At 43.3% G+C, this 22783-nt stretch overlaps 1 protein-coding gene across 1 annotated transcript; it reads left to right on the plus strand.

Moving 5' to 3' along the window:
* Positions 1 to 2311: 2311 nt before the first annotated feature.
* On the plus strand, positions 2312 to 20352 carry TRIM58 (tripartite motif containing 58). The gene is made up of 6 exons (XM_070414137.1): positions 2312 to 2805; positions 5398 to 5493; positions 11355 to 11585; positions 13829 to 13851; positions 13941 to 14041; positions 19031 to 20352. The coding sequence occupies exons 1-6, from the start codon at positions 2386 to 2388 to the stop codon at positions 19618 to 19620; spliced, it is 1461 nt and encodes a 486-aa protein (XP_070270238.1). The 5' UTR covers positions 2312 to 2385; the 3' UTR covers positions 19621 to 20352.
* Positions 20353 to 22783: the final 2431 nt, after the last annotated feature.

The raw sequence follows: 22783 nt of genomic DNA on the forward strand, positions 1-22783 counted from the left end.
ACAGAGCCTAGAGATCCTGGAACCGACCCGGGAGACATGCCATCTGGTGTCGGCTCACCCCTCCACTCTCCCCTCCTGAAAGTCACCGTGACCCCCCTCAACAGAGCCAGTTACTTCCTCTTACTTCCTAGACACTACCAGTGGTTCTCAACCTTCCTAATGCCGCGACCCTTTCATACAGTTCCTCATGTTGTGGTGACCCCCAACCATAAAATTATTTTCATTTCTACTTCATAACTGTAATGTTGCTACTGTTATGAATCATAATGTAAATATCTGATATGCAGGATGTATTTTCATTGTTCGCGACCCACAGGTTGAGAACCGCTGCGAGGCCCTCTGCATTCATGTGATCCGTGCTATCAAGTTGTCCATACATTTGAGCAAATAAGTTGCTTTGTTTTGTCTCCAAATAAAAAAGAAACAGGTTCTAGTATCTCCCAGAATCACAGTAATAAAAAGCTTGACCATATATGTAAAATGCAGAAAACTATGGATCTCACATTTGATATCATATGGTCACCTTTGAAATTCTCTCTTTCATTAGCTTCTAGGATAAACTGTACTGATTCTGTTCATTTATTCACTTATTTATTCACCTACTATTTATTGGGTGTACATATGTGCCAGTCACTCCTCAAGGTACTGGGGATACAGCATTGGACCAAATAGAAAAAACATCCTTCTGTCCTCATATAGCTTACATTCTGTCTCACTATTCTTTCACTCCTTTTGCTACGTGTTCTCTCTCTCTCTCTTTCTCTCTCTTAGCTAAATATACATATTACATGCAAGGACTTGTGTCAAATGTGTGACATCTATTAGCTCGTTGGATCCTGAGTGGCACTAGCACTGTCCTCACATGTTAGAGGAAGTGGGCATGGAAAGTTGACACAGCTCCCCTAAAGCCCCTCAGCTAGCAAGTCTCCAGCCCAGGGTCAGAGTACATTTTCTGTCATGGAGCCCTCTGTACGTTTGCTTTCTTTTCTAACATCAGGTTTAGCTCATACTGTGTGTGTCTGTTCTCAAAGAATCTATCCATTTCATTATGCACATACTCTTTCAGCAGATGCTCTCAGGCCTTTTAGACTCTGCCTTCTGCCAAAGCTCCAGCCAAGTGTCACGGGAGCAGTGCCACAAGGACCTGAGTCATCTGGCCTGGATTCTCACTGGGACCTTATCTGCTGTCACTCACCCTCATCTGGCCGCACACCAGCCTGCCTGGGGCTGGAGTAACGGGTAAATCCTGCGCCCGCCTCTGCAGCTCATCTGGACTCTGCCCTCTCACAGTTCTGCTTGCCACCCGTCCCCCCACCCACTTCCCACCTGTGGTTTGCGCTTGCTCTTCAGGTGCTAGCGCAGGGTTCCACCTGGCCCCAGAGGCTGGTTTCCAGTCCTCTGTTACAGTCTTGCAGCGCTGGCGAGTTTCCTTGTTCCAGTTATTAGGGCTCTTGAGAGCTGGGCCACATGTCTTTTGCTCACCTTGCATCTGGGAGCCCGGCTACCAGAGTGGGTAGTTTGCTGCAGACATGCCTATCACTTCAAACTCAACAAAATGCAAATTACATTTTGTTCACTGGCAGATGTCTACCTTCCAATGACCTAATGACCTCACCATACTCATCCTGGGTCAGGATGGCCCACATACTGTCTGTCGAATCACCTTCCTCCTTCCCTGTTTTTCTCAGTCCCCCCATGTCACAGGAGCAGCAGCTCTGACAGCCTCTGCTTGATTGTCCCTCCAAGGAACCTCTTGGCCTCCAGCGTTGTCACCTCTGAGATCCGCTGGGCAGCAACCCTAACTCCCTGGCAGGCCTGCAGGACGCTCTGAGCCCAACCGGATAGTCATTCCAATGCTCTGAATGTTGCTGGTTTACAGACCTATCACCATCACACACGTCTACTCAGGCATCTATCTCCCCTTCAATTCATGTCCTCATTTTTCAAAAAATCATGAGCTAATTAACAGGAGGTAGACAGGTTGGGGTTTGGAAAAAAGATGTTAAGAAATCATTATGCATGTAAGGCTGAGGAGGCTATTGGGTGGTGCAGACCATGGCAGAAGGAGGGCTCTCAGCCCTTCCCCGATTCACGGGAGGTGGAAACAGGAGCACTCAGTCAGGGGCCCCCGTCAGACGCGTTCAGGCCTGGAGTGTTCATTCACCGCGTAGCCCGGGGCCTGTGCGCTGTCGCTTTTCACAGGGAGGGGCTGCCCTGGCCTCCCGAACGCAATCCTGCAGATAAAGCGCGTGCTGCGCCCGCTCCTCAGGCAGGGCCCCTCCCGAGCGTGCAGACAGGACGGAGAGAGATAGTGGAGGCAGCGGGCGCAGGGCCCGCCGAGCGCGCACAGGAGGGAGGCGGCACGGCCCGCGCGGGGCGGACGGCATGGCCGCGGGGTCGGCGGGGCAGCGCCTGCGGGAGGAGGCGCGGTGCCCCGTGTGCCTGGACTTGCTGCAGGACCCGGTCAGCGTGGACTGCGGCCACAGCTTCTGCCTGCGCTGCATCTCCGAGTTCTGCGACCGGGCGGCCGGCGAGCAGGGCGGCCTCTTCGCCTGCCCGCAGTGCCGGGGCCCCTTCCGGCGGGAGGGCTTCCGCCCCAACCGGCAGCTGGCCAGCCTGGTGGACGGCCTGCGGCAGCTGGGCCCGGGCGCGAGCCCCGCGGGCCCGCAGTGCGCGCGGCACGGCCAGGAGCTCAGCCTCTTCTGCGAGGAGGACCAGGCGGCGCTGTGCTGGGCGTGCGACGCGGGCCCGGAGCACAGGGGCCACCGCACGGCGCCGCTGCAGGAGGCCGCCCAGCGCCACCAGGTGAGCTGTGCTCGCGGCGCACCTGCGGGCCGGCCGGGCGGGAAGGGCCCTCGGACCCCGGCCGGCCCCGCGGAGGCGTCCGGGGACCTGCCCAGGGACCAGCCTGGCGCCAGCGCCTGCTCCCAAGGACTTGGTGTCCGCCCCCGCGCGCCTCCCCTGCGAGCCCCTGGCACTCGGCCCCGCGCCCCCATCGCCCCTGCCCGCACTGCCCCCTCTCCCCAACCTCCGCACGCCCCTGGCTTTCCCCCCCGGGAGACGAGTCCCCTTCCCACAGCGCGCACTCAGGTTGGGAAGGGTCCCTGCCTTTGCTCCGTGGTACCCCCGGCGGCCCTTGCTAAGGAGCCCAGAGCACGCGCTGGGCAGGGTCCCTCCCCCACAGGGCCCTCCCCGGCCCTGTACTTCCCTTCTCTGCTCCGTCCCCCATGCTGACAGTCTGGGCCCCACAGTAAGAGCTCTGGTGTCCACTTGCTGCTTGGTTACAGGTGTGTACTTTATGGAAAACCTTCCTAAAAGCTACCATTGGCACAACGCCTTCTTTTACATAATGTGTACCTCCGCCTTATTAACAGTTACCAACACAATCCCAGGGTTCGAGTATTAGTTCAGTAGCGCCTGAGTGGGCACAGGGCTCTGAAATAGGAATCCAGGAGCTAAGGGCACAAGCAGGTCTTTATTAACTCCTATTCAGGGAATAAGGATGTGAGCGCCTTAATGAAGAGGTGCCTCCTACATGAATCCTTGCCCCCAAAAGGGTCATCTGTGAAACTCTATACATAGAATTCTCCCTCCTGGTGCTCTTCAAAAGTTCCCGGACATATTCTGAACACAATTAAATTCCTGACATCTGGAACAGCTACTAGCAAAAGAAGATATTGACATGTTATCTGAAATACCATCACGAAATGAATTAAAGTACAAATTTCATTTTATTTTTAAAACTTGGTTCTGTTGTTTAAATCAAGATTTGGGGTGTTTATTCCCTCAACTTCCCTCTGGACTTACCTAGAAATATCTCTGAGTTTTCTTTCTTTTTTTAAAAAAAAATATATTTTATTGACCTTTTACAGAGAGGAAGGGAGAGGGATAGAGAACTAGAAACATTGATGAGAGAGAAACATTGACCAGCTGCCTCCCGCACACCCCCCGCCGGGGATGTGCCCGCAATCAAGGTACATGCCCTTGAGCAGAATCGAACCTGGGACCCTTCAGTCCGCAGGCCGACGCTCTATCCACTGAGCCAAACCGGCTAGGGCTGAGTTTTCTTTTTGGTTTTGGTTGCCACCTACAAAACTCAGATGCCAGCTATTTTCCAACTAGACTTCTACAGAATGTTTCTGCCTTCTTTACATCCAGAAAGCACCATACAGAGCATGGCTAGTGTAATATTTCTAGAGAAGTTTTCTCTATTTTAATAGTCTTTCAATTAAATACCAAATAAATATCTTCTGAGCATCTTAACCTATCAGTCTCAACTTGTTAGGGCTCCATGTTCTCTTTCTACAGCTGTCGTCTTCACCAGCCAAGATGCAGCAACACTAGCGGATCACGGTTGTCCCCAAGCACACCAGGCCTTAGGCACCTCCTTGCTTTTGCTCACAATTTCTTCCACGGGGGTGGGGGTGGGGGGCTTTTCTCCATCTACATGTTTCTATTCCTTTCAAATGCTAATTCGAATGCCATTTCGGTCGTGTTAAATCCTTCATCAATCTACTGCGTTTTGTGAGCATTACTTTATTATCATTATTTTTTAGAAATAACTTGTTATTAATGACTTTGAAAAGAGTTTTTATTTTATGAGGCTTATTGGATGACTTTGGGTAGAGTTTTAAAATTTGTGTGCAGGTGTATCTTTGTGTGTGTTCTTTGCAAATAAAATATGTGTTTACCTCTAGCAGGGGCTAGGGTTGAAAGGAGATTTAGTTTTCATTAAATTTTCTCCACTCCTTGTGAGATTTACAACATTCTCTATTTCTTTTTCATTGAGTAAATACCAACTTACATGGTTTCTTGTTGTCTAATAATAATAAACACTTTTCTGATTACAAAGTAGTAAATAATTTTTGGAAGTTGACATGTACAGATTTAGGAATAACACTATTTCTCACCAGGCACTAATAGGTAAGGTTTTTAATCCATTGAATATTTTTACTGATCTCTGCCTAGTTTTTATATATTATTTAAAGCACATTTTACAAAATTGGTATCACATTAAATAAAATATACTTATTTTAATTAACTTTGTAATTTTGAGCATTTTTTGTTATTAAGCCCCTTATTCTTAGTATTAAGCACCTTATTTTAATTGTATCCTGTTAATGTAAAATACATTTTTCTTACCTCCTACTTTTAATATTTTGATTAGTTGTGGTTTTGCTATTTTAAATAATGCCATGAACATACTTTTAGATAAACCTTTGATTATGTCTCACATTAACAAAGTGTATTTGTATTTCATGTAGTTATAATGAGGTTGGACATATTGCTATGCTCACAAGGCCTGTTTTAGGCAATCTTTGTAGTGCCTGACACACCTAGTCGGGATAGATGCTGAATGAGGGCATCTTAATGGTCTCAGCATATCTTCCCCAACAGGTAAAGCTCCAGATGGCCCTGGAACTTGTGAGGAAAGAGATGGAGGAGGCCTTGACTCAGGAGGCCAACGTGGGGAAGAAAACTGTCATTTGGAAGGTATGAGAATATTGTGACTTCAGAAGCCTTGCATGTTTGAAGGATACAAATTTGGGTCATTAAATTATTCTTCCCTGCTCCAGCACTCTTGTTACAGCTGTGCCCTTCTTATCTGTAACCCCCACCTGAATCATAAACAGCTTTTCCCATCTGGCTCTCACTGTATCTCACTGCTGCATCCCTGGAACCTCAAGCAGAGTCCGATTCTACCACTATGAGTTTGAAGATTGCATTTGCTGGATGAATGAATAATAAACATTTCATAGCATTGATACAGATGAAACACAGCTAGAAGAGATCCATCATACATAGAACAGGATCATTTGGACATTCAGCCTCCTTTTTTAAATTTGAATTTTTTATTGTTGACACTATTGTAGATGTCCCCCACTCCTTCCTCCCCCCGTTGCCTGCCTCCACCCAGCCTGCCGTGTCCCCTTCCCTTGGCCTTCACCACACTAGTGTCTGTGTCCATGGCTATACATATATGGTATGTTCTTTAGCTCATCCCTTCACCTTCTTTATCCAGTTCACCCCAACCCTCCCCTCTGACATTTGTCAGTTGAATGTATCCATGCTTCCGGTTCTATTTTGTTCATCAGTTTTATTTTGTTCAGTAGATTTCACATATAAGTGAGATCATATGGTATTTGACTTTCTGTGATTGGATTATTTCACTTAGCATAATACTCTCCAGGTTGAGCCATGCTTCTTTTTTACAGCTTTTTTATCCCCTCATCTGCTGATGGGAACTTGGGCTATTTCCAGATCTTGGCTATTGTAAATAATGCTGCCATGAACATAGGTGCATACATTCTTTCTGATGGGTGTTTCAGGATTCTTAGGATATTCCCAGAGATGGGACCACTGGGTCAAATGGCAGTTCCATTTTAAATTTTTTGAGGCGACTCCATACTGTTTTCCATAGTGGCTTCACCAGTCCATACTCCCACCTACAGTGTCCTATGGTTCCCTTTTCTCCACATCCTCACCAGCACTTGTTGTTTGTTGATGTATTGATAGTTGACATTCTAAAAGGTATGAGGTGATACATTGAAGTTTTTATTTGCATCTCTCTGATGATTAGTGATGTTGAGCATTTTTTTTTTCATATGTCTATTTGCCATCTGTATGTCCTCTTTAGAGAAGTTTCTATTCAGATCCTTTGCTCATTTTTAAAATTGGATTGTTTGTCTTCCAGTGTTGATTTGTATAAGTTCTTTATATATTTTGGAGATTAACGCCTTATCAGATATATCATTGGCAAATATGTTCTCCCATACAGTGGGTTCTCTTTTCATTTTGTTGATGGTTTCTTTTACTGTAGGGAAGCTTTTTAGTTTTTTTTGTAGTCCCATTTGTTTATTTTTTCCTGAGTTTTCCTTGTTCTCAGAGACATATCAGCAAATATATTGCTGCGAGAGATGTCTGAGATTTTACTGCCTATGTTTTCTACTAGGATCTTATGGTTCATGACTTACATTGAAATCTTTTATCCATTTGGAGTTTATTCTGGTGTATGGTGTAAATTAGTGGTCTAGTTTGTTTATTTGTTTGTTTCTTTTTTTCTTTCTTTTCCTCTTCCTTTTCTTTTCTTTCCTTTCATCTTCTTTTCTTTTCTTTTCTTCTCTTCTCTTTTCTTTTCTTTTCTTTTTTCTTCTTTCCTTTCCTTCCCTTTCCTTCCCCTTTCCCTTTTCTTTTGTGTGGACCTGTCCAATTTTCCCAACACCATTTATTGAAGAGACTGTCATTAGTCCATTGTATGTCCTTGCCTCCTTTGTCAAATACTAAATGTGACCATTAAAGCATGGGTGTATTTCTGGGGTCTGTCCTGTTCCATTGATCTATATGCCTGTTCCTATGCCAGTATCAGGCTGTTTTGATTACAATGGCCTTGTAGCATAGTTTGCAATTTGGTATTGTGATACCTCCAACTTTCTTCTTCTTTCTCAAGATGACTTCAGCTATTCAGTGTCTTTCGGTTCCATATAAATTTTGGAATATTTTTTTATCTTGAAATATGCCATCGATATTTTAATAGGAATTGAGTTGGACTTATATATTGCTTTGGGTGGTATGGACATTTTAATTATGTTAATTCTTCCAATCCATGAACATGGTATGTGCATCCACTTATTTGTATCTTGCTTAATTTCTTTCTTCAATGTTCTATAGTTTTCTGAGTACAGGTCTTTTATCTCCTTGGTGAAATTTCTGAGTATAGGTCTTTTATCTCCTGAGTACCCTATTTTTTTGTGGTTGTTACAATAGTAGATGGGCTTGTTTTCTTAGTTCCTCTTCCTGATAGTTCATTATTGGTGTGTGTCTTTTGTTCTGAGGTGAGTTTCTTGTAGATAGCATGTAGTTGGGTCATGCTGTCTTATCCATTCAGCTATCCTGTGTCTTTTGGTTGGAACATTTAATCCATTTACATTTAAGGTTATTATTAATAGGTACTTATTTATTGACATTTTTATCCTGTATGCCCATGTTCTTCTCACTCTCTCTATTTCTTCTTTTTACAATAGTCCCTTTAGCATTTATTGCAATGCTGGTTTGGTGGTAATGTACTCCTTCAGACTTTTTTTTTTTTTGGTCTGGGAAGCTCTTTGTTTCACCTTCAATGGTGAATGATAGCCTTGCTGGATAGAGTACTCTTGGTTTTAGATTCTTGCTCTTCATTACTTTAAATACTTCATGCCATTCCCTTCTAGCTTGTAGTGTTTCAGTTGAGAAATCAGATATAGCCTTATGGGAGCTATCTAGTAGGTAACTGCCTCTCTTTTGTTGCCCATAAAATTCATTGTCTTTAAAGTTTGCTATTTTAATTATGATGTGTCTTGCTGTGGGTCTCTTTGTGTTCATTTTTATTGGTCTCATTGTGCTTCCTGACCTTATGGGACTTTTTCCTCTTCCAGGTTAGGGAAATTTTCTGTCAGTATTTTATCAAACAGGTTCTCTAGCCCTTGCTCACTTTCTTCTTTCCCTGGTACCCCTATGATGTGGATTTTGCTGCATTTTGTGTTGTACCTCAGTTCCCTTAAACTGTCCTCTTGCTTTTTAAGTATTTTTTCTTTTTGCTGCTCTAATTGAGTGATTTTTTTTTTCTACCTTGACTTCTAATTCACTAATCTGATCCTCAGGTTCTTCTAACCTACTGTTAATTCCTTCCAGGCTATTCATTATTTTAGCTATGTCATTCTTCATTTCTGACTCTTTCCTATTCATAGTTTCTATGTCGTTTTTCATGCTGATGTTGTTCCCACTAAGTTCCTGTAGTTCTCATTAAGTTCCTTGTAGTTCTCAGTAAGTTGTTTGAACATCCTTATAACCATTACTTTGAACTCTATATCTGATAAATTGCTTGCCTCCATTTCATTTAGCCCTTTTTCTGGAGATTCCTCCTCTTCTTTCATTTGTGGCCAGTGACTTTGTTTCCCTACTTATTGTGTGTGTGTTTGTATTGGATCAGACTGCTGTACCATCCTGTCTTGGTTGAATGGCCTTCTTGTCGGACACAGTGTAGTAGGCTCCTTGATCTTCTGATCTGTGTGCTCTTGGAATGTCCCTTGTGTTAGTTATATGGGCCACACTATTGCATTTGGATCTTTAAAAAAATTTAAATCTTTATTTTTAAAAGTATTACATATGTCCCCTTTGTTCCCCCAATAGACCCCTTCTAGCCTCCTGTCCCCCTGCCTCAGGCCTTTCACACCCTATTGTTTGTGTCCATGGGTTATGCCTATATGCATACAAGTTCTTGGGTTGATCTTTTCCCATCCACCCACCCTTCCCTACCTTCCCTCTGAGATTCTGCACTCTGTTCCATGCTTCCATGTCTCTGGATCTACTCCACTCATTAGTTCATTTTGTTAATTAGATTCCACATATAAATGAAATCATGTGATACTTGTCTTTCTTTGACTGGCTTATTTCACTTAGCATAATACTTTCCAAGTCCCTCCATGCTGTCTCAAAGGTAAGAGATCCTTTTTTATTTTATTTTACTGCTGCATAGTATTCCATGGTATAAATGTACCACAGCTTTTTTATCCATTCATCTACTGATGGGTACTTAGGCTGTTTCCCTATCTTAGCTATTGTAAATTGTGCTGCTATGAACATAGGGGTGCATACATTCTTTCTGATTGGTGTTTCAGATTTCTTAGGATATATTCCTAGAAATGGGATCACTGGGTAAATGGCAGTTCCATATTTAATTTTTTGAGGAAATTCCATACTGTTTTTCACAGTGCCTGAACCAGTCTGCATTCCCACCAGCAGTGTACTAGGGTTCCCTTTTCTCCATATCCTTGCCAGCACTTGTCATTTGTTGGTTTGCTGTTGGTAGACATTCTGACAGGTGTGAAGTGATACCTCATTGTCATTTTAATTTACATATCTCTGATGATCAGTAACTTTGAGCATTTTTTCATATGTCTCTTGGCCATCTTTATGTCTGCTTTGGAGAAATGTCTATTGCCACAACCTTCACAGCGGGGTACAGGATCTGAAGGAGGGGCTGATGCGCAAATGAAAATGCTATACAAGAAATATGAATTTAGAAGGCATGGGGGGCCAGGTGGAGACCTCTCTCTTGAAGAGGCACTCTGACTTCTGGCCAGTCTGCTTTTTATTTACTTGAATACACATTTACCCTTTAGCAATGCATACAGGCAGATCAAAGGTAAAGTTTGGTAAACAGCATAAGGAGTATCAGGTTAGGGAATTGCCTTGAGCCACTGAGCCCACAGCAGGGCAGTATTATGCTGATTTTCAGCCCTGCTGAATATCAAAGTTCATTGGCCTTCCAACCAGTCTTTTTGCATTAATATGCTAACTACTGTTTGCTTTAGCCTCAGCAATCTATTTAGGTCCTTTGCCCATTTTTTAATTGGATTGTTTGTCTTTCTTTTGTTAAGTTGTATGACTTCCCCATATATTTTGGAGATTAACCCTTTATCAGATGTATCATTGCCAAATATGTTCTCCCATACAGTGGACTCCCTTTTCATTTTGTTGATGATTTCTTTTGCTGTTCAGAAGCTTTTTATTTTGATGTAGTCCCATTTGTTTGTTTTCTCCTCAGTTCCTTTGCCCTAGCAGATGTATTCGTAAACATTGCTGTGAGAGATGTTTGAGATTTTGCTGCCTATGGTTTCTTTTTTGGGTTTTTATGGTTTCATGACTTACATTTAAATCTTTTATTCATTTTGAGTTTATTTTTGTGTATGATGTAAGATGGTTGTCAAGTTTCATTTCTTTGCATGTACCTGTCTAATTTTCCCAACGCCATTTATTGAAAAGACTGTCTTGACTCCATTGTATGTTCTTGCCTTCTTTGTCAAATATTAATTGAGCTTAATGGCTTGGGTCGATTTCTGGGATCTCTGTTCTGTTCCATTGATCTATATGCTTGTTCTTGTGCCAGTATCAGGCTATTTTTAGTAGAGCCTTTCCTCGTTCACATCTATAAACCCAGGTCTCTGATCTCTTTTAATGATCCTGCTGTTTCTGCGCATGGCTCCTTCTAGTGATCCCTCTAATAGTACATTTCAACTGGTATGTTAGTGAGTCTCCTCAATAATTTAATAGCCATTCAATTCTAATACCCTTACTCCTTTCCCCACATTTTGTATGCATTGCTGAAACTGGAATATTAAAGTGCATTGTCCCCAAGACCCAATCCATGCCTTTCTTAAACTCTCAGCTTGAAAGCTCTGTCAAGCCAGGTGTCACGCGTGTTTTAAAATTAGCCAGTGCGTACCCAGAGTGGGGGAGGCCTTTCTAGCCTCACTGCCTCAGGAAGGCAGCAGCAGGCGCCGGCCCGCCCTGGTGATGGAAGTCACCTCTTCCTGCAGGAGAAAGTGGAAACGCAGAGACAACGCTTCAGGCTGGAGTTCGAGAAGTACCGCGGCTTCCTGGCCCTGGAGGAGCAGCTGCAGCTGCGGCGGCTGGAGCAGGAGGAGCGCGCCACGCTGCAGAGACTGCGCGAAGGCCAGCGGCAGCTGGCGCAGCGCGGCCGGGCCCTGCGGGAGCTGGCGCAGGAGCTGGAGGACCGCTGCCGGCTCCCGGCCTTGGATCTGCTGGAGGTGAGGTCTCAGGGGCTGCAGCGCTCACAACCCCGCGGAGAGGACCCCCTCGCGCTCACCAGAAGCGCAGGAGAATCAGGGGATCCTCCAGAATCTTATAAAGTAGTTCACATTGAAGAGAAAAAGCTAATTTTTTTAAAATTAACTTTATCATTTGTGTAACATTAAACAGAAGAAGGACAGCCTACACTATGTTGGGCTAAAACACTTCTTAAAACCTTACAATCTGTCAATGGCAATATTGCTGTATTCAGTGATGGCCAATTCAGAAAGTCTTTGGTAACCTGTGTCGGGCAATAGCCAAGCATATAGATAAATTTTAAGTTGTCCAGATTGGGATTTTCACATTAAAATTTAAGGCAAACAGCCACATCGCATGCCTATTCCAGGCGCAGTGCAAGTACAGAGCTTGGTGCAATTTGCTCATATCTGTGTGGTATTATAGAATAGACAAATAACAGGGAGAAGGAAATGTTCATTTTATCTTCCATGAAGGCATTAATCCTGGTTAATCAGAAATGCCGTCCTTGATGCATGCATGTCATCTGACTGAACCACTGTAATAGGAAGTTCCCAGGCAGACTGATTCTATCTTAGTCCCATTGACTTAGAGATTTCTAAACTAAGTGAGTCATATCCTCATACAAGGATGGTGGCTTAGCACAGTGGAGGCCATTAAATGAAGAATTTACAAGGCATTTATATTTAATTTTACCCATTTTGTATTCAAAATATCTGTATATAAAAATTATTATTGTTTATTGTTATTGTTGCTATACCTATTTCCTTGTGAGCACACTGAAGGTCAGAAAGGATTTTTTAATTTAAATTTTAAACGGTAGGTAAACACAAGAACTTCAGCATTTTTTAAAAATCCTCACCTGAGGATATTTTTTTATTGATGTGTGTGTGTGTGTGTGTGTGTGTGTGTGTGAGAGAGAGAGAGAGAGAGAGAGAAACATCGATGTGAGAGAGTTGCTTCCCCTACAGCCCAAGCAGGATTCAAACCCGCACAGGTGCCCTGACTGGGAATTGAACCTGCCACCTTTCGGTGTACAGGACAACACTCAACCAACTGAGCCACACCAGCCAGAGCAGAACTGTAGCATTTCTAATAACATTCATTGTCTTATCATATCTCAAAATACAACTTATTTAAAATGAGCATTCATGCCCTGACCAGTTTGGCTCAGTGGCTAGAGCGTCAGCCTGTGGACTGAAGAGTCCCAGGTTCGATTCTGGTCAAGGGCATGTACCTTGGTTGCGGGCACATCCCCAGTAGGGAGTGTGCAGGAGGCAGCTGATGGATGTTTCTCTCTCATGGATGTTTCTAACTCTCTATCCCTCTCCCTTCCTCTCTGTAAAAAATCAATAAAATATATTTTAAAAAAATAAAAATAAAATGAGCATTCATTAGCACCAAATAAATGTTAAAATGATTTATAATGCAAATCTTAGGATGTATTCAAATAATTTCTTTTTATTTTCATCCTCACCTTTCCCTTTCCCCCCAGTATCAGTAAACTACATTTTATATCCAATGGCCAAGAACAAGGTCTGCCATAAATATAAACTCTATCATTTCCTACTTATAAAAATTAATCTGATAGGTGAATGTTTTTAGAGGGAGAGGAGAAATGTATGCAGTTGATTTACTTAATAATCTACTTGGCAATAAAATGATGCTGGGTGACTTCTGTCTTTATCCACTTAGGGAACCTGTTCACATGAGTCCAGAGACATGGGAATTGGGGTTTTCTTTCAGAGACATTGAGAGTAACGTTTTGTCTACACCTTTCACTTTCTCAAACACATTCTGTAGATATCTAAGATATTTTTATTAACAATTTTAATGTTGACTTTATTGCAGGTGTTCCCCTTCCCCTCTTTTCCCCACATACATTTGTGGCAGAACGTAGCTCTTTATTAAAATATGCAAATGTCAGAATTATCAATTTGGAAAATAGTTAAATTGGTAGATATCATAGGAATTCACTTAAACTTTTGTATATTCTATTCTTATAGAGGGAAACTGATTATATTATTTGAAATTCATGAGAAAATTCAACAATAGCCTATATATGTTTTTTATTAAGAGAGATCCATGTCTTCTATACTTTATCTTAATAATAGTTAGTGATTTCCAATAGTTCCTAAAGAGATGTTCATGGTTTGTCCCCATTTTGTCAAAAGCAGTTCTGATATCAAACTCACACCTGCTTGTATTTCTCTTTTATTTCCAGGGGGCAAGAGGAACCTTGAGCCGGTATGTTTACTTTCTGAAGCAGAGCATGGTTGGGAGAGGCCAAGGAGGTTGGTGGATGTTAAAAACTGTGGGTTCTGTGCTCTTCTCAGAAGTAAGAGTGTCACACAGCTGGAACCGGAGACCATCCCCCTGGAGCTGAAGACCATGTGTCGAATCCCTGGGATGAGAGAAATGTTGAGGAAGTTCCAAGGTGGGTTGCACCTTAGAGTTTGGAGGACAGGGTGTTTGGAATCTGGCTGCCTACTGGAGCAGTCAGGTACAGTAACAAGCAAAACCCAAAGTTTCGTGACTAAAGTCAGCACAGTTTTATTTTGAGGTCATGCTATTGGTTTATTACTGGACTAGAGGCCCGTTGTGTGAAATTTGTGCACAGGTAGGGTCCCTAGGCTTGGCTGGTGATCAGGGCTGCCCTGTGGGTGACTGGCAGGGTGATCGGGGGCCCCTGCTGGCACCGCCTTGGCTGGCCTGGCGCTGCCTGCTTGCTGGCCCCGTCCCCTGCCACTGCTGGTTGCCTCCCTCTGCGGAGCAATCAGGGGACCCCCACTGGCACCTGCTTTGGCAATATAAAAGCATTGCAGAGGCCTGTGGGCTGTGGGAGGCTCCTGCATTGAATGTTTGCTCCCTGGTGGTCAGTGCACGTCATAGCGACCGGTCGTTCCACCATTCAGTCTATTTGCATATTAGGCTTTTATTATATAGGATTGTGGAGGGTTTGGTTTCACATCATCTCATTCTGGGGCCCTTGCAGACAGAGCCCACCTCCTTTGTATTGCTGGTAGCCATGGAGAGGGCGAGGTTATGGTGAACCAGGCACTGCTCCTGAAGGTACACATGCTGAGGTGGTGCATGTGGCTTCCCCGACGATGTTATTCATGAAAATGTGTCCCATGGCAATGCCAGACTGTAAGGGGAGGGGAGGCAGCACCGTGCCCAGAGGGAAGAAGACGGAAATGTAAACAGTCTTGATGCCAATATACACTGCATTTGGTTAAAATAGTGGCTCAGTAGCTGTGATGGCAGTAACATTTGTTCCAATAAATCTGCATTTTCTTGTTTATAAAATACTAAAACAGTAACATTTGAAGGACTAGATGACACATTTAAAGACAGAAAAAATCAATATAAAAGCATTGCAGAGGATCAAATAATAAGTTTGGCTTATTTTATTATCCGTCAGTTTGATGAGTTGCTTAAGTTAGAGAATTAATAAAGTAAAAAATATTTAGTCAATTACTTTTAGGTAGGAATAACCGTAGTGTCATAAATTAGTTGGTTTGGCCTGATTATGTTATTCTTTACAACAATACAGATTCAATTTTTATTTTTTAAAAAATCCTCACCCAAGTGAGGATATTTTTTTCATAGATTTTTAGAGAGTGGAAGAGAGGGGGAGGGAGAGAGAGAGAAAAAAATAACATCGATGTGAAAGAGACACATCGATTGGTTGCCTCCTGCTTGCACCCTGACTGGGGTTGGGGGATTGAACCTGCAACCCTGTAACTGAGGTATGTGCCCTTGAACCCGAGACACGTTGGCCTGAGGGCTGACACCCTAACCACTGAGAAAACTGGCCAGGCCAGATTTAATTTTTAAAATTCTTTTTAAATACAACTTATACCAATAATGAAAATACATTATGACTAGATAGTGGTTTCACTACTTAATTGGAAACAGCCTTGTCCCATAGTGATTGCTGGGGAGGAGGGGGGGAGGGAGAGCTAGAGGAGGGTATAGGGAAGAGAAATAGTGATGGGCTGAGATTTGACTTGGGGTGGTGAACACACAATATAGTGTACAGATGATGTGTTGTAGAATTGTGCACTTGAAGCCTGTATAATTTTGTTAACCAGTGTCACCCAATGTATTCAATAAAGAGGGGAAAAAAGACATAGATAGTCCTGGATCATAGAAAATAGAACATATTATTGAATGAAGGAAGAAAGCTATAAAAATATAAAATCATATAAAATTAATTCCATTTATGCAAAATACATATACACAGAAGTATAATAACGCTTATCTATGAGAGATGGGATTTATTGTGATTTTTACTTTATTCTTTATATTTTTAATATTATTTGAAATTTTTATTATAAAAAATAAAGCTATGTTATGCTCCAAACCCCCCCACCCCCCCAAAAACCCCAACCCCCTCTATAGCAGTGACATTCAATGATTTAACCTGTGTTTTGATAGGGAGATTTATATATATCAATTGCATAAATTCTTACAATCATTACACTCTCAGAATTCATGTCCTCATATTCCCAATGCTATTTACAGACTGAAGTAATCAATTAATTAGTTCAACAAATATACCAGCTACTTTCCTAAGCATTGAAATATGTCAGTGAACAACAACAAAAATGCTACAAATCCCAGCTTCATGTTGCTAATATTTACTTAAATTTTTCAATATACAGGAAATGTTAGAAGATGATACAGAATATTGAAAACAAGGAGAAAAGTAAGGGTGACCAGAAGTTCTGGGGTAGGGCATCTACTTTTGAATTTTGTGATGGCGGATGGCCTGACGCAGTAGGGAACTCAGTTAACATCTGATCTAGAGGCGAGCCTTCCAGAGAAGGAAGTGTGATAGATGATGTCTTTTAGGACCTGTGAGGAGGCCTGTACTTCAGTGGCAGAGTCAGAAGTGCAGTAATTAGACCACTGATCCAGATGCTTTACCTCTAAGTGAACTAGGGAATCAGTGAACAATTGTAAGCGGAGGAATAGCATGATTGGGTTAATATTTTGTGGTGATCACTCTGAACGCTTTACTGAGAATCAGAGAGGGGGAAGTCTTGAAGTGGGAAAAGCAGTTAGAATCTTTGTGATACTTCAGTCAGAGTTGATTATGGGCTGGTACTGGGGGTGCTGAGAAATGGACATGATCTTGGCATATTTTGAAGATAGAGCTGGGAAGATATGCTGCTCAATTAGACATGAGATGTCAGAGAAAAAGACGACTTATGAGTGGTTTCCAGATTTAATTCTTCACTGACAGTGAACTTGCCATTTCCATTGATGGTACAATTGCAGATGAAACGGGGGAGTTGGGTTTTGGACATATCAATGTGTGAAGAATGTTAAGTATCCAAATATGGATGGCAGGCCATCAGATGAATTTACAAATATGGAGTGTCAGGAGAAGGGTCTAGGCTGGAGCTATGCATTTGGAATCAGCAAGCATATGATTGCAATTTAATTAAAGGACTGAGCCAGCCAGGCCAAAACCACATGGAAGTGAGATGAGGAAGAGAGAAGTCCCAGTCCTGGGTCATTGGCGTTTCCAAGGGCGGTTACCGTGAAGGGGTTGGGAGCGGAGAGGGAGGAAAAGCATGATGACTGCCTTTTGGTGAGTGCTATAGAAAGGGCATTTAAGATCTCCAGATATTCACCGTTTTGGAGGTCACTGGGAAGATGGACATGAGCAGTTAAGGCAGCGGTTCTCAACCTGTGGGTCGCGACCCCTTTGGAGATCGAATGACCCTTTCACAGGGGTCGCCTAAGACCATCAGAAAACACATATATAATTACATATTGTTTTTGTGATTAATCACTATGCTTTAATTATGTTCAATTTGTAACAATGAAATTGGGGGTCACCACACATGAGGAACTGTATTAAAGGGTTGCGGCGTTAGGAAGGTTGAGAACCACTGAGTTAGGGTATAGTTCTATCATCGTGAGTGATTGAGTTTAAGATGGAAGGGGTAAAAAGAGGAAACCTGACTGTATTAAAAACCACTGCACAGATTTCTTTCCTTGTCAATGGAACAGAGAAGGCTGCTGGAGCAGGAATGATGTGTAAGACGTACCATGTTAAATAGGCTTAACAATCCATGGAGACCTACTTTCAAGCCCTGCTATTTACTATTTCTAGAATTTGAGAAAATAATCACATGAAGTCTTTGACTGAGTCTTGTCATCATAATGTGGAGATGATAATGGCCACCTGGAGGTGGTTTCATGGGTCAGCTAGATGGTATGCTACCTGTGTGACACACTCAGGTGTGAGTATTTAAAAAAATCACTATTAGTGACTTAGAGACAAAGAATAGCAATCATAGTAGTAATATTTGTTAATTGTGATATTAAAAATAAAACTATATTAATGAAATTCACTTTTTTAATTATTTATAAAGAGAAAACACTGAATATTTTACATGCTTACTTCTTCACCGAGATTTCATATGTAGATTTACTTATTATGTGTACAAGTAAAATTTCGCATCAATCTCATTGGGACTTCCCAGTGTCAGTATTTGTGTCCTATTGCTGCCCCAGACTTAGTTACTTAAAGCCACATGCATTTATTAGCTCAAGGTTCTGCAGATAAGACTTCCAGATGGGGTGAGCTGGCTTCTCTGCTTAGGGTTTCACAAGATCAAAATCAAGTTGTTGGCCAGGCGAGGCTTCTGTGAAAGATCTGGGAAGAATATCTTTCAGCCTTCCTTACGGTCTTGGCATAGTGCATTTCCGGGCAGCTGTAGGGCTGAGATCCCCATTTCCTTGCTGACTGCCAGTTGGAGGTCAACTGCCTTTCTCCTCATGGGGTGCCCCCTCCATCTGCAAAGCTAGCAAAGCCAGATCAAATGCAAATATCTCTGCCTTTTTCTGGCAGGAGCCCAATATCCAGAGCAGCCTCTCTGATTTTTTAAAAGAAGTTGATGTGACTATATTAGACTCACCCAGATATCTCCCTCTTGAGTATCACCCGAGTATGAAGGTCATGGGTTCTACCTCAGAATTCCACCTAACATACCTTTGAAAGTGATGATTTTTATATTAATGAAACTTTCTTATAGTTTCTTAGAAGAAATTTTATATATTCCAAGTAGTTTTTAAATTTTATTTTAAATTCACAACGATATTCCGAAGAGCACCCAAGTGCTTTGGGTGTAGAGAAAAGGATGCCGAGTGGTCATGCACTTGTCTTGTTATAGCATCAGTGGTTATGTTTTCAATGGGGCAATAGTGAGCCCTGGATTCAGAGCAGCAGTGGAATACACTCAGATGTAATGAAGAATATTCTCAGTGACCTGCAAGATGAAATACTTGCTGTGCTTTCTCTAGCAGTTGTTAGAGAAAGGAATGGTGTGATTATTCTCTTCAGTATAATGGATTCCTATGTGTTTACCAGCCTTTTCCATCTCCCACAAAATTTTTTCCACAGTTGATGTAAAGCTGGACCCGGCCACAGCGCATCCTAGCCTCCTCTTGACTGCTGACCTGCGCAGTGTGCAGGACGGAGAACTGTGGAGGGATGTCCCCAACAACCCCGAGCGATTTGATACGTGGCCCTGCATCCTGGGTCTGCAGAACTTCTCATCAGGAAGGCATTACTGGGAAGTCATGGTGGGAGAAAGAGCAGAGTGGGGTTTAGGAGTCTCTCAAGACACAGTGTCAAGAAAGGGGGAAACTACACCATCTCCCGAGAACGGAGTGTGGGCCATGTGGCTGCTGAAAGAGAATGAGTACATGGTCCTTGCCTCCCCATCTGTGCCTCTCCTCCACCTAGAACGGCCTCGTCGCATTGGGATTTTCTTGGACTATGAAGCAGGTGAAATCTCTTTTTATGACATCACAAATGGGTCTTACATCTACACGTTCAGCCAGCTGTTCAATGGTGTTCTCCGACCTTACTTTTTCATCTGTGACTCAACTCCTCTTGTCCTGCCACCTATGACAGAAGCAGAGTCAGGAAGTAGCGCATCCAGCAGTCATCCTAATCCTGCTTCTGACATTAGAGATGACCATTCCTAAACTTCTGTCTGGAGATACACTCCAAGTGTAGCCGTTTCCTGGAGCAGAGTGGAGGAAATACAAATGCGAGGCCTGAACAAATGTCCCCATTTAGGACAGCACTTTAGTAATTGCTGCTATGGAAAATTTCCCACAGGGACAAAAGACAAAGTATGAACTATTTGCATTTGGAAGAGCATTGTAAAATTGAAATATAATAATATTAGAAATGGAATATTCCCATCACTTTTTATCAAGATGGCTCCACATGCTTTCTTGAGGACTCTTTTTAAAATGAATTTTGTATTAAATATATTTACATATTTATTATAATTTCTCATTCCTTTCAATTCATATCTTCCATGTATTAACAATTAGAAATGGCAGTTCTTTTTCAACAATTTATTTTTTCAATTACCATTGGCATATGATATATTAGTTTCAGGTGTATACCCTGGTGATTAGACATTATATAACTTACTGAACGGTCATCCTGATAAATCTCATACCCATCTGAAACCATAAATACTTATTAGAATATTATTGACTACATTCCCCATGCTGTTCTTTACATCCCCATGACTATTCTATAACAATGAATTTGTACTTTTCCATCCCCTCACCTTTTTCAACCATCCTTTTACCCCCCTTGCCTCTGGCAACTGTCAAAATGTTCTCTATATCTACGAGTCTGTTTCTGTTCTGTTTGCTTATTTATTTTGTTTTTTAGATTACATTGTTAATAGATATGTATTTATTGGCATTTTATTATTCATACTAGAGGCCCAGTGCACAAAAATTTGTGCACTCGGCGGGGAAGGGAGGGTCCCTCAGCCCGGCCTGTGCCCTCTCACAGTCTGGGACCCCTCGGGAGATAACGACCTGCTGGCTTAGGCCTGCTCCTGGGTGGCAGAGGGCAGGCCCAATCCCTAGGTGCAGCCCCTGGTCGGGCTCAGAGCAGGGCTGATTGGGGAATTGGGGCGCCGCCCCCTGTCATGCACAGAGCAGGACGGATCGGGAGGTTGCGATGCCACCCTCAGTCACGCTCAGGGTAGGGCTGATTGGGGGGTTGGGGCACCGCCCCCTGTCACACTCAAGGCAGGGTCGATGGGGAGCTTGCGGCACCACCCCCTGTGACGCACAGAGCAGGGCCCATCAGGGGGTTGGGGAGCTCCCCTGTCCCGCACAGAGTAGGGCCGATAGGGGAGTTAGGGCACCGCCCCCTGTCACACACAGAGCAGGGCGGATCAGGGGGTTGGGGCGCCACCACTGTCACACTCAGGGCAGGGCCGATGGGGAGGTTATTGCTCTACCCTGTCACAGACAGAGCAGGGCCCGTGGGGGGAGAGGGGGGTTGGGGCGCCACCCCCTGTCACACACAGAGCCGCAGGGCGATCAGGGGGTTTGGGCGCTGCACCCTGTCATGCTGATCTGGTGCCAGGAGACCTCTCGGCTCCGTTGATCCTGGTGCTGGGAGGCATATTACCCTTTTACTATATAGGATAGAGGCCTGGGGGCCGGCTGGTTTGCCCTGAAGGGTGTCCTGGATCAGGGTGAGGGTCCCCACTGGGGTGCCTGGCCTGCCTGGATGAGGGGATGATGGCTGTTTGCAGCTGGTCACACACCCTTCAGGGTGGGGGTCCCCACTGGGGTGCCTGGCCAGTCTGGGTGAGGGGCTGAGGGCTGCTTTCAGGCTGACTGAAGCTCCCAACCGCTCCTTTTTTTCTTTTTTTTTCTTCTGGGCCAGCTTTAGCTCTGGCTCTAGCTCTGAGGCTTCCGCTGCTGATTTGTTTCGGTTCTATAATCGAAACAATGTATAACTTCAGCTCTGAGATCCCAGCCGGCTATATCTGTTACAAAGTTTCAAACTGCCAGCTCAGAAGCCTGCAAGTCAGGCGGGGAACATTGGAGCCTGCAGTCACGGGAGCAAGCAAACCTCACGTTCGCTTCCAGCTGCCTGGCTGCCGGCCGCCATCTTGGCTGACAGTTAATTTGCATAAGGATATGCTGATTAGCCAATGGGAAGGGTAGCGGTCGTACGCCAATTACCATGTTTCTCTTTTATTAGTGTAGATATTTTATCTTTTTCTTTCTTTCTTGTTCTTCTTAAAGAAGACCCTTTAACATTTCATGGTGGTGATGAGCTCCTTTAGCTCTTTCTTGTCTGGGAAGCTCTTTATCTGACCTTCAATTCTAAATAATAGCTTTGCTGGGTAGAGTAATGTTGGTTGTAGGTCCTTGCTATTCATTACTTTGAATATTTCATGCCACTTCCTTCTGGCCTGCAAAGCTTCTGTTTAGAAACCAGCTAACAGTCTTATGGGACTTCCCTTGCTTTTCTCTTGCTGCTTTTAAGGTTTTCTCGTTGTCTTTAACCTTTTGACTTTTAATTGTAATGTGTCTTTGTGTAGGCCTCTGTGAGTTCATCTTGTTTGGGACTCTCTATGCTTCCTGGACTTGTATGTCTTCAGCAGGTTAGGGAAGTTTTCTGTCACTATTTTTTCAAATAGATTTTCAATTCTTACTCTCTCTCTTCTCCTTCTGGTACCCCCATAATACGCTTGTCATCCCAGAGGCTCCTTACACTATCTTCATTTTTGGGGTTCTTTTTTCTTTTTGCTGTTCTGACTGGATGCTTTTTGATTCTTTATATTCCAAATTGCCAATTTGCTTTTGGCTTCATCTACTCTACTTTTGATGCCCCTATATTATTCTTCATTTCACTTAGTGTATTGTTCATTTATGGCTGGTTCCTTTTTATGGTTTCTGTGTCCATTTTTTATGCTGTTGAAGTTCTCAGTAAGTTCCTTGAACATCCTTATAACCATTTTTTTGAACTCTATATCTGGTAATTTGCTTGCCTCCATTTCATTTAATTTTTTCCTGGAGATTTATCTTGTTTTTTCATTTGGGACCTGTTTCTTTATCTCTGCAGTTTGGCTTCTTCCTTATGTTTGTTTCTATGTAGTAAGACTTCTGTATCTCCTGAATTAGTAGAGTGGCCTTTTGTAGAAGGTGTCCTGTAGGATCCAGTGGTGCAGCCTCCTCAGCCACCCAAGCTGGGTGCTCTAGGTGTGCCCCTGTGTAGGCTGTGTGCACTGTCCTGGTGTAGTTGAGCCTTGATTGCTGTTGGTGTCACTGTGAGGGGTTGACGCCCAGGCATATTGGCTGTGAGCACCAACTG

The sequence above is a fragment of the Myotis yumanensis genome, unplaced genomic scaffold, assembly GCF_028538775.1.
Source record: "Myotis yumanensis isolate MYYU_CA2020_CCGP unplaced genomic scaffold, mMyoYum1.0.hap1 SCAF_5, whole genome shotgun sequence".
In the NCBI taxonomy this organism is placed as follows: domain Eukaryota; kingdom Metazoa; phylum Chordata; class Mammalia; order Chiroptera; family Vespertilionidae; genus Myotis; species Myotis yumanensis.

Coding starts and splice junctions, on each gene's coding strand:
- TRIM58 (XM_070414137.1), top strand. CDS start 2,386: ATGGCCGCGGGGTCGGCGGGGCAGCGCCTGCGGGAGGAGGCGCGGTGC. Junction 11,586..13,828: donor CGGCCTTGGATCTGCTGGAG/GTGAGGTCTCAG, acceptor TTTTATTTCCAG/GGGGCAAGAGGAACCTTGAG. Junction 14,042..19,030: donor AATGTTGAGGAAGTTCCAAG/GTGGGTTGCACC, acceptor TTTTTTCCACAG/TTGATGTAAAGCTGGACCCG.